This window comes from Petaurus breviceps, unplaced genomic scaffold (genome assembly GCF_028583685.1).
Source record: "Petaurus breviceps papuanus isolate PSGF00001 unplaced genomic scaffold, PetGlider_PUasm1.0 156, whole genome shotgun sequence".
Lineage (NCBI taxonomy): Eukaryota > Metazoa > Chordata > Mammalia > Diprotodontia > Petauridae > Petaurus > Petaurus breviceps.
This window is the reverse complement of record NW_027185720.1, coordinates 1,850,896-1,864,954: the sequence shown is the minus strand read 5'-3', so window position 1 is coordinate 1,864,954 and position 14,059 is coordinate 1,850,896. Positions and strand designations below refer to the sequence as shown.

General features: G+C 35.4%; 1 protein-coding gene across 2 annotated transcripts in view; it reads right to left on the bottom strand.

The window, feature by feature from the left end:
- TBC1D15 (TBC1 domain family member 15) overlaps nucleotides 1–14,059 on the bottom strand; it is a 78,813-nt gene that overhangs the window by 32,408 nt on the left and 32,346 nt on the right. For both annotated transcript variants that reach the window (XM_069081942.1, XM_069081943.1), the window contains exons 6-10: nucleotides 10,068–10,170; nucleotides 8,632–8,829; nucleotides 6,177–6,305; nucleotides 5,613–5,716; nucleotides 3,542–3,636 (exon numbers count right to left, since the gene is read on the bottom strand). In XM_069081942.1, coding sequence (XP_068938043.1) covers nucleotides 3,542–3,636; nucleotides 5,613–5,716; nucleotides 6,177–6,305; nucleotides 8,632–8,829; nucleotides 10,068–10,170 — 629 coding nt within the window. The remainder of the gene's footprint in view (nucleotides 1–3,541; nucleotides 3,637–5,612; nucleotides 5,717–6,176; nucleotides 6,306–8,631; nucleotides 8,830–10,067; nucleotides 10,171–14,059) is intronic.

Here is a 14,059-nt window from a genome sequence, read left to right as displayed (position 1 = left end):
GGGAGAGAAAATGTGAAACTCAAGGAATTGCGGAATTGAATCTTGTAAACTAAAAGTAAACAGATTAATAAAAAAATAAATAAATAATTGAAGAAAATAAAGTTCTATTTTATGTGTTCTCTTCCTCCACTAAAATATAAGATCCTTGAGGGCAGGAACTGTCTTTCTTTTCACTTGTATTTTTATTCCCAGAACAGCATAGTGCCTGGAATTTAGTAAGCACTGAATAAATGTTTTATCTATCTATCCATTATCTACATAAGGAAGAATGTGGGTACTTATGAGTGAGAAATCATAAAATAAAACCAGCAGAGTTTCCATTGTAGTCTAGGGTATGGTCTATACTTCAAAAAAAGCAACTATATTTTTAAAAAATACATATCTTAATTAAACTTCTAAATAATTCAGCTTAGCATTACCCTAATAAACATTAAATGGATTTTACTGTGTTTTCTTTTTCCTATTAGTAAAAGGAACCTATTTATTTACTTTCCTGTAACAGTCTAAAAGCATCATGGTTCAGTGAATAAGAGAACTGGTTTCAAAGTAAGGGAGATCTGGGTTCAAGTTCTCTACCTGCCTGATATGGACTGAGTATCCCTAGAAAAGTCACGAGTTCTCAGTACTCTTCCAGAAACACCGTGCCTGCCCTCAAGCAGCTCACATTCTAATGGAAAAGAAAACATGCAAAAACAACTACGTAAATACAAGACATATACAGTGTAAGTGAAAGATTATCTCAGAGGGAAAGCATTAGCTCTAGGAGGGGAACCAGAAAACATAGAAGGTACCATTTTAGCTGAGTCTAAAAGGAACTCAGGTGATCTAGGAGGAAGACATAAAAGAAAGCATTCTAGACACCAGGGGAGGTTGGGGGGGAGAATGTCAACCAGTGAAGAGACAGAGCTGGGTGATGGAGTGGAGTGTCGTGTTCAAGGGAAAGCAAGAAGGCCAGTGTCACTAGATCATACAGTATGTGAAGGGGAATAAATATTTGATCCTGGAGCTAATAGGGAGCCACTGGAATTTATTTAGTAGGGGGATAAACTGGTCAGACCTGGGCATGTTAGCACCTGAATAAAGGATGGCAGAGAGCAATCAACTGGAAAGCTATTGTAATAGTCCAGGCATGAGGAGACAGGTCTTACACCAACATGGCAACTGTGTGAATGGAGAAAAGGGGATGCACACAAGAGACATTGGGAAGGCAGAAATGACAAAACTTGACAACAGATTAAATACATAGAGTGAGAATCCTGTAATATGACACTGAGTCTGCAAACCTGTGTGCCTGGGAGGACATTGGTGGTGCCCTCAACAGTAACAGGAAATTCAGAAGAGGGCTGGGTTTTGGGGAAAAGGTAATGAGTTATGTCTTGGACATGATGAATTTCAGATGTCTACAGGATATCTAGTATGAGATGTCCAAAAGGCATTCTGATGATGTGAGATTGGAGGTCAGGAGAAGAGAGCTGGCTAAGTAAATCTGATAGAGATAACTGAACCTATGGGAGCTGATGAGATCACCAAGTGAAATAGTATAGAGGGAGAAGAGAAGAGTACCAGAAACAGACCTTACTGTGGTCAGTGAGAACGACTTGGATGAAGATACAGCAAAGAAGTCTGAAAAGCAGGAGCCAACCAAGAGAGGGCAGCACCACAAAAACCCCGAGAGAAAAGAGATCCAGGAGAAGGTTATCACAGTGTCTAAGGCTACAAGAAGTGAAGAAAGATGCAGACTGAGACAAGGCCAGGAGATATGCAACCGAGAGATCACTGGTAACTGCTGAAGAAAGCCGTTTCAGCTGAATGTTGAGGTTAGAAGCCAGACTCTAGAGTGAGAAGAGGGAGAAGTGGAGGCATCAAGTATAGATGGCTTTCTAAAGTTTAATCACAAAGTGAAGGAAAACATAGGATGACAGCAAGTCAGCAAGGTAAATCAAGAGAGTGTCTTTTTAAGGATGGAAGACATGGATGCATTTGCAGCCAGCAGGGAGCGAAAAAAAAAAAAAACAGAGTAAAAAGGAAGAAATTAAAGATTAATGACAGAATCAGGAAAACAGAAGAGGCAATCTGTTGGAGAAGATGGAATGAAATGACATCACGTGTGCATGCAGAGGGGTTTGCCTTGGCAAGGAGAAGGGCCACAAATTTCTATGAAACAAGGGTGGAGGAGATAGTGTAGGAAAACATTCGAATGATATGAAATATGAAAAGGGTAAAAGGAGGGAATATTCAGCACATGTCCTCAAATTCTGGGGGGAAAGTATGAGGCCTCACCTAAGGTAGTGAGAGGAGGCGCCACGGGAAGCCGGAGGAATGAAAGATTTGGTCAAACTCTTCTGGATTTCCATTTGGAATTATGCCATAAAAATGACAAGCTGCTCACACCCTTTAACCCAGAAATTCCAACACTACATATATACCCCAAGGAAGTCAAAGATAGATAAAAAAAAAATCTAACATTTATCATAACAGTGGCATTCTTTGCAGGAACAAAAAAAATGGGAACAAAATCAGGACCCAAGAAAAATCTATAGCATATAAACGTAAAGGAACATTACCACAGAGTAAGACATAACAAATACGAACAATTTATATAGGACTACAACAGTGGAAGAAAAAAACAACTTCAAAAGACTTAACAATTCCTCTCAGTGTAATAACCAATTTAATAATTAATTACAATTCCACTGGTACTAATCTGCTTGGCTTGACTATGTTTACATGTCACAAAGAAGAGAGGGTTAATTTCTTTTCATTTTTGTTGTTATTGTTGTTTAATATGGTGAGATTTAGGAATGAAAAGAGCAAGAAACAGCCAATGATAGTGATGCCCTGCCAAAAAAAAAAAAACATAAAGAAAGAGTCAGTGAATCATTTCTTTAAAAAAAACAGAAGAAAATGGGACAAAGTTCAGGTAGAGACTCAGATAAGTAGGATAGTTCTGAAGGATATTAAAAGGAAGTCAAACTCAAAGTAATAGAACAAATAAATGAAGGTTTCAGCGAGCAGAAAATTAAACATAACTACTTTATCCTGGCAGAGGCAAGAGACTATGAAGGCAGAATATTAGATACACTATCAGATGTAGTCTTTGTATCTGATATTTTGGCTTAACTTTTTTGTTTTGTTTTTGCTAACACAAGGGAGGGTTCACTAGGGAAACGGAGAGTTTGGGAATGACTGGTTTAAAGATGAAAAAACAGCAATAAAGTGTATTTTTTAAAGTTGAGAAATGCAATTTGTTTTGGAAACCTTCCTATCACAATGAAATATCTTAAGTGTAAGTACATAAAGGGGTGAGTTTTAACTACGTGAAAAGTTCCCCTAATCAACCCCAGGATGAGGAACTACACAATGAAACCTGTATGCAATCCCTCCTCCATCTTATCGGTTTTCATTTTTGTTTTCTGACCTATATCTCCAAGTCCTGAAATGTGAAGCATAAAAGTTACTTCTCTAACCTTTTGAAAATATTTTTAAGTTAACCACTTCCTTCCCCATCAGAAGCATTTCCAAATTCATAAAGGAAAATTACCTATAAGGTTCCTATAATCCCTCAGCCTTGAGTTTCTTTTCTCTTGCTCCTCGCTGACGGATTTCCACTGCAATTTCATCCGAAAGTATTCATCACTAAAGAAGAAAATAATTTTATACCAAAGGAAGCTTTTTATGCAGCCTATTTTTATTACATGAGAACTCTAATTTTTCTATAAAAATAAATCGAAGAAAAAGGAAATTATCAAAAGTATTTAAGATGCCTAGGGTACGCAATTTCATAATAAGGCCATCATGGTAAAATCATTTAAGTTATCATCATCAGATTGAAAATAATTCAAATTTACATAGTCTTTTATGGTTTACAAAGTGATTTCCTCAAAACTCTGTGAGGTAGATGGTATGGGTACTGCTGTCCCCATTATACCAATGAGGAAACTAAAGTTCATAGGTAAAGTTACTTGCTCACGGTTACACAAATAATAAAATGTCTAAAGGAGGATTTGAACCTAGGTCTATCAACTACAAATCTCTTACTTCTTCCATTACATCAATTAATCACCAAATGAAGAATTTTTAATTGCCTCTAAGCTAAGTGCTAGCTTAAACACCTGCAAAAATAACATCACAGACTACAAGAATCTACTCAGGATAAAAAATATTTAGTTCAGTTCTTGAAATCCAACCTATCAAGTAATACTGTGATCACAAAATACACTAATGACTTAGGTTTCTAAAAGCAATCATAAATAAAAACACTTATATTAAAAAAAAGTTATTTAAGAATAGCATTTTCCAATCATTAGAACACTTCAGCATACCAGGCATTTTGGCAGCACGATATAGTAGAGATAACACTGAATTTGAAGTGAGTATTCTGGTGTTCGAATCTCAGTTTACTACTTTGTGGCCTTGGGCAAGCCATTTAACTTCTGTGGCTTCACTTTCCTCAGCTATACAATGAGGAAGCTGAACTAGCTAGTTTCAATGATCTTTTAGACACTGGCAAAATATATAAAATATTAATGAAATCTGAAACTATATAATTACAGTGATATTGGCAGAAAATACATATGAACCACTGTCACAAAGAACAATTTTGAAATACCTAAGAAGGAAATTTGACCTGAAGAAAATCTGAATTATGCCTACTTACAATCTTATTCTCTATCAATAAATACACTGCAAAATGATAAACTCTTAATTCTTCCCTTGCAAAAAGAAAAAAAAACCAGTAAATTAACTGCATTTTTCTAATTTTAGTATTGAATGAATGCTAATCCATTCAACAGTAAGAGCCCCCTAAGACAACAAATACAGTGATGAACAGACTCTTTTGACCACTATAAGGCAATTCCAAAAGGCTACTACTAATTTTTTGAAGGATTTTGAATCAATAATCCACATGTCTATCTTCTTAACAGTTTTCAAAAATTTCCTCTCACAAAGCTACAAAACAGGTAGTATAAGAATTATCACCAGGGGTAGCCAGGTGGCTCAGCTAGAAGAGCACCGGCCCCAGTGTCGGGATAACCTGGGGATCGAATCTGGGCTCAGATACTTAGCACCACACCCAGAAATAACTGGCCATGTAACCTTGAGCAAGTTACTTAACCCCAATTGCTTTAAAAAAAAAAAAAAAAAGAATTATCACCTCCATTTTGCAGATGAGAAAACTGAAGACCACAGACCTTAAGATCATCATCTACTGTCATATAACTTGACAGTGCAGGACAAAACTTGAAACTAAATCACCAAAGATCCCAGTCCAATGCTCTTTCCAAATGAGATCAGACATGGGAATAATGTTTTCTCCAATCCCCAAAGCAAGCCAAAAGCTGTCTTATAGTTCACAATGTCATAATGATAGTGCATCTGATGACGATGAACACTTGAGCCTGATGTAGCACATAAACAGAATTCTTAACCGTATTTCCATTCTTAATAAAAATTTTCATGCATTAATATCTGAAATATCCCATGTCCTGAGCCATCATGTCTATGTTAATTTATATGAATGAGTTACTTATTTTTTTAATAAAATATTTAATTAAATTCAACAAACATTTCTTAAATGCCTACTAAGCATGGAACACTGTGCTAATACTTACGTTTTTAATTTTTGCAAATGAGTTCTTTCTTCCTTAGTACTATCCCAAGGAAAATATCCCAGAAGGAATTTCCATGCTTGTTTTCTCAACACATGACTGAGTCCCTGAGGTAAGTGCATATTAAACAAATTAGTAATAATGAAAGAATGACTGTAGAACTTGCTCCTAACCTATGATGTAGTAAGGTTACATATATATGGAATTTTCATTAAAAAGATATCAGTCCAATGAATATTATTTTTTCCTTCTATCGCATTGAAACACTTCAATTTCTTAGGAGTTAGATGGCATGAACACATGGTCCATGACTAATAAGTGGATTTTAAATACCAATCTTGTTGATATAATGATACCAGATACTGTTGCTCTGCCACACCCATAGGTCATGGGCATTTATAGGGGCAAGAAACCCTTTGCCCCTCACTTCCAAGTAACTTCTCCCTCTGACTCCCAAAAAGCTGAAGAGATTTCAGCATCCCATTTCATCAGGAAAGTTTAGGACTTGAGGGAAATAACATAGCTCTTCCCTTGAATATCCTATGATATAATAGTTAATTAACTTACCCCTCTGAATATCATTTGCTTCATGCTATCTACATTTAAGATTCTTCCTTCTGAATCCATGTTCTTAGACCACTCATCCAGGGATACAGGATCTCTCCTCTGAACAACAGGTCGTTCTCCTAAATCAATCTAAAATTGAAAGATAAGTTACAAACTTTACAACATTAAGCAATGACAGGAAAAACCTCTTATTACAAAAACATGAAATGACAATTATCTATTGGACATCATAAGTACTCTCACTTTTGGAAATGTTCTTCCATTTATTTTCTCATTTCATAAACTTATTTAGTAAGCATCATCTAAACTACCTAGTATAGTTGGCATCAAACATATTACCCTCTGCTAACAAACACATAAATGTTGGGTATTAAGGCAAAAAAAATCACAGAATCTCAAATTTAAAGCTATAAAGGATCTAAGAAATATCTAGACACCAGGAGTACTTAATCCCTTTTTGTCATAGTAGTCTGGTGAAGCCTATGGAATCCTCAGAATAATATTCTCAAATAAAATAAGCTATGTAAGACAACTAAGGCAACCAATTATACTGAAATTGTTATCAAAATATCTTTTCAAAAAGTTCACAGACCCATGGCTATAACCCATAATCTAGATCAACTTCCTCCTTTTATAACTGAAAAAATTAAGGCATAGGGAGATGAAATTATTTTGGGGGGACAATCACACACAGGTTGCAAGACATTAGAGCTAGATGCTCTAACTCCAAAACTAAACTCTCTCTCTGTACCACACTATGCCAAAATCTCACAAAGAAGCAACTTAGAAAGTATGTAACAAACTGTTCAAAACTGTACACTACTGTAATGAGAGTGTAAATTTTAAAGGTCTTCCCTGCCCCTAGGCTAACGTGCACCTGGAGCCTGGGGTGGGAGGCTTGTTTTTCAGTAGATACTTCTTGATTGGCCAGTGGGTCCAAAAGGTTGTTACATTCTCTGAGCCAGGAGAAGGCTATATAAGCCCTGATGTGTAGCTTTGTTTTGGGACTCACTTTGAGAAGTGTTCTGTGATTTGATCTGAATTCTGGGAAGCCGTTATTGAGAGTCCCCCGGCTTTGAAAAACCCAGATGTGGAAACCCAGATGTTGACTGGGTATGGATGTGATGGTTGGATAGTTTGGAAAGCTGTCTACTTGATCTGTTAATGTCTTGATAATTCTTTCTGTATATTTTGAAGTTTGGGGTGCTGACCTTTTTCCCCTGAACAAGGTAAACAATATATGTCTGACTGATTTAAGTAAGCTTGTTAACCCATTTTGAGTTGCTTTCCTTTAACAAAGCAGATCCAAGAACCTGTGGTGGCTGCAAACCCTGAGGACGCTTGGGGTGCTTGCTGCTACAACTACATTACATTTTTTTTTAATTAGGTGGCACAGTGAATAGAGCACCGGCCCTGGAGTCAGGAGGACCTGAGTTTAAATGTGGCCTCAGACACTTGACACACTTACTAGCCGTGTGACCTTGGGCATGTCACTTAACCCTAATTGCCCTCTTAAAAAAAGGAAAAAAACTGTTTAAAAATTGGTTATAAAGTTAATATATGAATTATCACGTAGAACACATTTTACTCACCACTAAAAGATGCCTTTTTAGCTAACTGATCCATGACTCTTTAAACAACATTAATAATTTTACACTATACTTGGTTTAGCAGATGTAGATAATTTATAACTAATCAAATTTGTAAAATAATTCATTTTTGCAGTATAATTTAAATGTCTGAAATGTTTTATATGTATCCAAACCCAGAACTTATCAAGAACCAAAGACCTCTCTGAGAATATAAGAATATGTCACAGTGCAGGACTTAAGGCCAATTTTGAGTGAAAGCAAGTGCAAACAAAAGCTCTATGGGGGGTAAAGGGGAAGCAAAATGAAAATAAATGAAGTTCATAATCAGTTAACTAACAAGAAAACATTATTATTTTTAGAACTAGTAGAAATGGAACTAGGGGGTTTATGGGGCAGAGGTTACCCCCTCCAAAGGCACAAAGTACCATGGCAATATACAGCCCATCAATAATGAGAAGGAACTCAAAGAAAAACAGCTGGTCAAATTAAAACCAAAAGGGGGCAGCCAGGTAGCACAGTGAGTAAGAGCACCGGCCCCAGAGTCGGGATGACCTGGGATCAAATCCGGGCTCAGATACTTACCACCACACTCAGAAATAACTGGGCGTGTAACCTTGAGCAAGTTACTTAACCCCAATTGCTTTAAAAAAAAAAAATTAAAACCAAAAGGATCTGATAAAAGAAAGTGCCTTATAAGTAAGGAATGCTAAAGAGTGATGAATAGTAGGCTCAAGAGAAAGGAGCAGATGATAGTGATATGCTACTATGGTCAAATCAACTTTCTAACAACCTTCAGCATAAGATAATTTTTTTTCTTTTCAAACAGTAAGATAAAAGTTGTATAAATACATATTTCTACTCACTCTAGTGATGACTTCAAATCCTGGTTCTTCTTGTTGGTTTATTTTTAAACCTGGAATAGCATCACTAAGAAAATCTGCCATTTCTGAAGGTGGTCGCTGATGTGCTGAAGGATCATTTCCTCTCAAACTATCAAAAATGTAGTTTGTAACTTTGGAAAATCCTACAAGAGTTGCTGTATATGGGTCCTTTTTTATTTTCTAGGGAACAGGAAGACAAATATAACTTTAGTAGTACTGTACCAAATAGTAAACAAAAGGACATTAATAGAAGAGTCAAAGAGTAAGAGAGGGAAAATCAAACTAAAACAAAGAAGATTTTCTAAGATTTTCTCTACAAGATTCTATTATTTCCTGGGAAGAAAAATTTGAATTTCTCTATGCTAACCTTTTAATTGAGTAAAAATCAAAGAAAAGTGATTCTATCATAAGCATCAACACTGCTACTGATTCAAATTGCAAAAGAACAAATGATGTGTGGGTCTCATTCAGTCCACATACAACAAAAAATGTATATAACTCCTTACTTTCCAATGGTGAATGGCCCACGACAACTTTCTTCTGTCTAGTAGTCCTGCCTTCACAGAAAAAATATTTCTTGAAGCATAGCATACCCTATTACAATCTTACAAAAATCTATTTAGCATACATATGAAAACTATAATTGCTTAAGCAATATTAACTCTGCTTGTAAATAAGTTAAATTATTTGATATTCTAGAGCAATAAAGGACAAAACTAATTTGTAAAGCAACACTGTGGATTGTAAACGAAAATATCTAATAATTTCTAAGTTAAAAACGAATCATTAGTGAAAAAAAGGATATAATTCATAAAAAAATTTCAGAGAAATAAAGATTCTTATGTAAAAATCAGCAAGTAAAACAAAAAGCATAAAATAATTTGACATCAGAAAGTATTTGGATAATTTAGTAGAATACAATTAAGCAGAAAAATAGGATTAAATCCTTTGATATCCCAACATTCTCAAAAGGTTCCAAAATAGCTGATGAGTCAATGACAAAGAAATCAATGCAACAAGGTATTTACTTGAACTAATTTTTAAATTAGCTCGTATGAACTAACTCAATACATTCATTCTACAAGGGTGAATGATACTAAACTTATTCAATACTAATAGAATACTATTCATTTGCATTGTCAGAGTTATGGTTATGAAGAAAAAATATTACTGCCCTAACATTAGCTAAAGACCAAGAAAAAACAAGTTACCAACAACCTTGAGAGTTTCATATTCTAAAAATTCAAAGCATATGACTTGTGATTATAAAATGATGACTGACTCCATGACTCACATACAAAGTCAGTTTCCTTAAATTATAGACACAAGTTAAATAGTATTTGGGAAAAAGAGGGTGAAAGGGTTGGAGGATTTTTGAAGACAGAAAGATTAGCCCTATAGGTACCTAAAAAACATACTTGAATTAAGCCATAGGCTGGTTCATCAAGGAGATTTTCAAAAGACTGTGAAAGACCCTTATTCTGACAGTTCACAAGAAGAGTCCTTTTATCCTGTGGAGATCTGTAATAAAATGAAGACTGTATTTTTAATTTATAGAAAAAGTGACAAACTGAAGTAACTTCAATTTTTAAAATAATTTATGCATTAGCATTTGTATAAGAAAAATTTCTAATCTACTAAACAGCATTAATCTAATAACAACCTTAAGGTTACAAAGCAATTTCCTCACAACAATCCTGTGAGATCAGTGCTATAATTATGCATTCCTATTTTATAGATAAAGACACTGGATTCAAAGAAGTTATAGGACTAAGTCTACACAAAGAGTATCAGTGCCAGAAATCAAACCCAGGTCTCCTGATTCAAAGTGGGAACACTGTTCCCATTTTCACCACACTTCCTCTCTAATCTAATGCTAAGAAATATACAGTGATATTTGCTATGTAGACTGAGTTTTCATTTTTTCTTTTTTCCCCCCAATAGGAAGAAGGAAGTGAGGGGGAGAGAAAATAAATGCGTAGATTAAAAAATAAAATTCTTAAAAACAAATATGTAACAGCCAACTATAACTAATTTTAGAACTTCCAGAGACACAGAACTATTAATGTACTTAAAAGAAATGAAATCTGGAAGCTGCCTGTACAACAATGAAATTGTAGGTCTAATCACTATTCCTATTCCTAGTTTTTTTCAATTAATCTTTTAAAAGTTTATAGTATTCCTAGTTTTTTTTCAATTAATCTTTTAAAAGTTTATAGCCTTGCTATTATAAATAATATATAAATAACATCAGCAAGACTGTCTGGCTATTCTTGTCATAGAAGCACATGGAAAAAAATCATTTAAATACAAAAGGAGATATCATTCATTATACTAAAAAAAGCACTGCCGTTAGGGTTCTAATTACAATTATGGATTAGCCTAGATGGAGTTTCTAACTCTCAAATCCTGTAATTCTACTGCCTTATTCCCAATAACAAATAAAAAATTTATGTACATACATATAACGATGTTAAATATACAGTTTTTAATACTGGCTCAAGTTCTGGCAGCAATTCTTTGTACAAATTTCTCTTATAATTAGACCATATAAGTTCATTAAGAATATCAGCAGTGGCCATGTGACCTTGGGCAAGCCACTTTACCCCAATTGCCCTATCCCCCCCCCCCCCCCAAAAAAAAGGGCAAAAAAAAAAAAAAAAGAATATCAACAGTTGACTAATTTTAAATAACCAAGCATTTTTAATGTCTAAATTAATAAAAATTTTATTTTTTCCAGCCTCTAAAAGTTTTTAACTTGGGAAGGTAACTGAAAATAAAGCCCCAAGTTTTAGGTCTTTAAAACAAAATTTAATTTGTTTCACTGCTACCTACAGTATCTACTTTGTTATAAATGTCTGAGATAAGAACTTTAATAACAGTTATCTCTTTTCAATTCTAACATGACAGGATGCAACAGTAATGCTAGGGGATATGAAATCCAAAATAGGATCTTGCTCAGAGACAGAGAATATACAGTTCTCATACTTCCTAAGTAAAAGCAGTTTCAAAGCCTTTGGTGTTGCTCAAAGCAGCAGAAGGAACAAAGGCTAAGTCATTTCGTCATGTAAACAGAATACTCTAAAGATATTGTGAAATTTTCTTGGAACACCTTTTTGGTTGATGTTTCATGTTGGGACTTATTGACAGAACTTTACAGGTCAGTTCCTCGAAATGTAAACTTAAATTAAGTAGCAACAAAAGAAAAAAGAAAACAATAACATTCAAGCACAGCATTTTCAGTAAAAAAAAACATTTAACATTTATTCCTTCTTCAAGAATATTTTTAAAATTACTTCTCAAATCAAACTAAAAAAAAAAGTCATGAGGCTTTAAATGTTAGGATGGAGGAGCAACAAATACAGGAGCATTTCTCTACCCGGACACTTGACTCTTCCTTTTCCCCCCAGCACTTGACACAGTGCAAGACACAGAGTAAGCACTTGATGCATGCTTGTTGAAGGACTGACTATACCCAGAAGTAGCAAAAGAAAAGGAAAAAACCCTCTTTGGCAGCAAAGTGGTATTCCCTAAGCATCCAGCAACAAAAAGTCAACAAAAGCCTAAAACACAAAAATTACAACTAGTAACTGTGATTTAGGCAGTCTATCAAGCAGCAGGAAAGATCCACCTATACATGAGTTCAAAAAGAAGTCAATTTCATAGACAGAAGAAATATGGCCAGACAGTAGATTTCTCAAGGAAAAAAAAAGAAAAAGAAAACTGGAAGGTTTTAGTGGCCTGGAAGCACAATTTGAGGCAACAGGATCATCTGGAGCTACGTTAATAGAAATACAACCACCAGAAATGAGGAGATATCAGGCCTGCTATACTCTGCCACAGAGCCACACGTGCCATGTGCCACATCACCACATTTTAGGAAGGACACCCATAAGCTGAACAGAGGAGAGCCAAGAAGATAGTGAAGAGCCTCAAGTTCATGACACAGAATGCTCACTTCAAGGATCTGAGGATATTTAACTTTGGGGAGCACAGCTGGTCCTTAACTTTGGGGAGCACAGCTGGTCCTAGAGAGCACAACAAGGAGCGACAGGCAGACATTGTCAAGAAGTGAATTTCTGCTTGACATGAGAAAATAAAGACTTGTTAGAACTGCAGAGTCTGAATGGAGATGGAAGCAAACTACTTGCTGTCTCTCTTTTCTGTTTTGTTTTGTTCCTCCTTTCTCGTCATTCTTTCCAATTCGTTACAATTCTTCTTTACAACTTGACTAATGTTTAATGTGAAGGTATCTGTAGAACCTATATCTCATTGGATACCACCATGGGAGGGTGAGGGGAGGAGAGAGAGGGGAAGAAAATTTGGAACTCAAGGGATTGTGGAACTGAATGCTGTAAACTAAAAGTAAATAAATAGATTTTTTAAAAATAAATTTAAAAAAAACTTTTAAAGTTAGAGCTATCCAAAAGTGTAATGGGCTGCTTTGGGGGGTTTCTCCTCACTGAAGGTCTTCAAGCAACAGCCAGATAACCTTGTTTTCACAGTTGCTTTTTTAACTAAATGGCCATTGAGGTCTCCTTCAACTCTGAAATGCTGTGATTTAAAATGAAATACAACAATAGGAATCAGATGCAGCAATAACCAATAGACACCCCTTGACAATAAAAAAAAAGAATCCCACCAGTCTGGGAAGTCAGTCAATCGTAGAAGCTATATCTTAGGAGCTGCAAGGCTATACTATTGTCAGGTCAAAGGCACACACTCCTCCTCTGTGTGGAAGGGGTAAAGCTACTTAGATTCGGTGCCCCGAAGAAGGTACTAATGTATCACGTTAAAATACAACAGACACTAAATGATAGGTGGACAGTTACAGAGCTTATTCTGAAGGGGCTGATTTCTTATAGTATTTCTATTCTTTTTATAGCGATCAATGCTATGTATTAATTCAGTCATTAATTCTAAGTAGGAAATATTTTTACAGAAAAATTTCAAGAGAAAGTATGTGGTACAAATACTATACATAATTTTTAAGCCCATCATAACAGTATGTTGCTTGTATTTAGAATTCTGAGCACTGGCCCTGGAGTCAAGAGGGCCTCAGTTCAAATCTGGCCTCAGACACTTGACACTTACTAGCTGTGTGACCTTGGGCAAGTCTCTTAACCTCAACTGCCTTGCCTTCCCCCCTCCAAAAAAAAAAGAGAGAATTCTGTTCAAAGTAAAATACAAAGGAGAATTTGCAGAAAAGTATGGTCTAGTGATATTTCTGTAAAAGGCTCATCTTTCCATGAAGAAGCTACAAGTTTTGGAGCAAGTTATCCCCATAATACCCTAGCACAAATTATCAAACTGCTCCTTCACGCCCCGTGGACAAATTTAAGATAAGTAGCACTTGAGGGTTGGCACAAGGTGCTGAAGAAGTGTCTGTTCATTTTTTTCAGTGAGATAT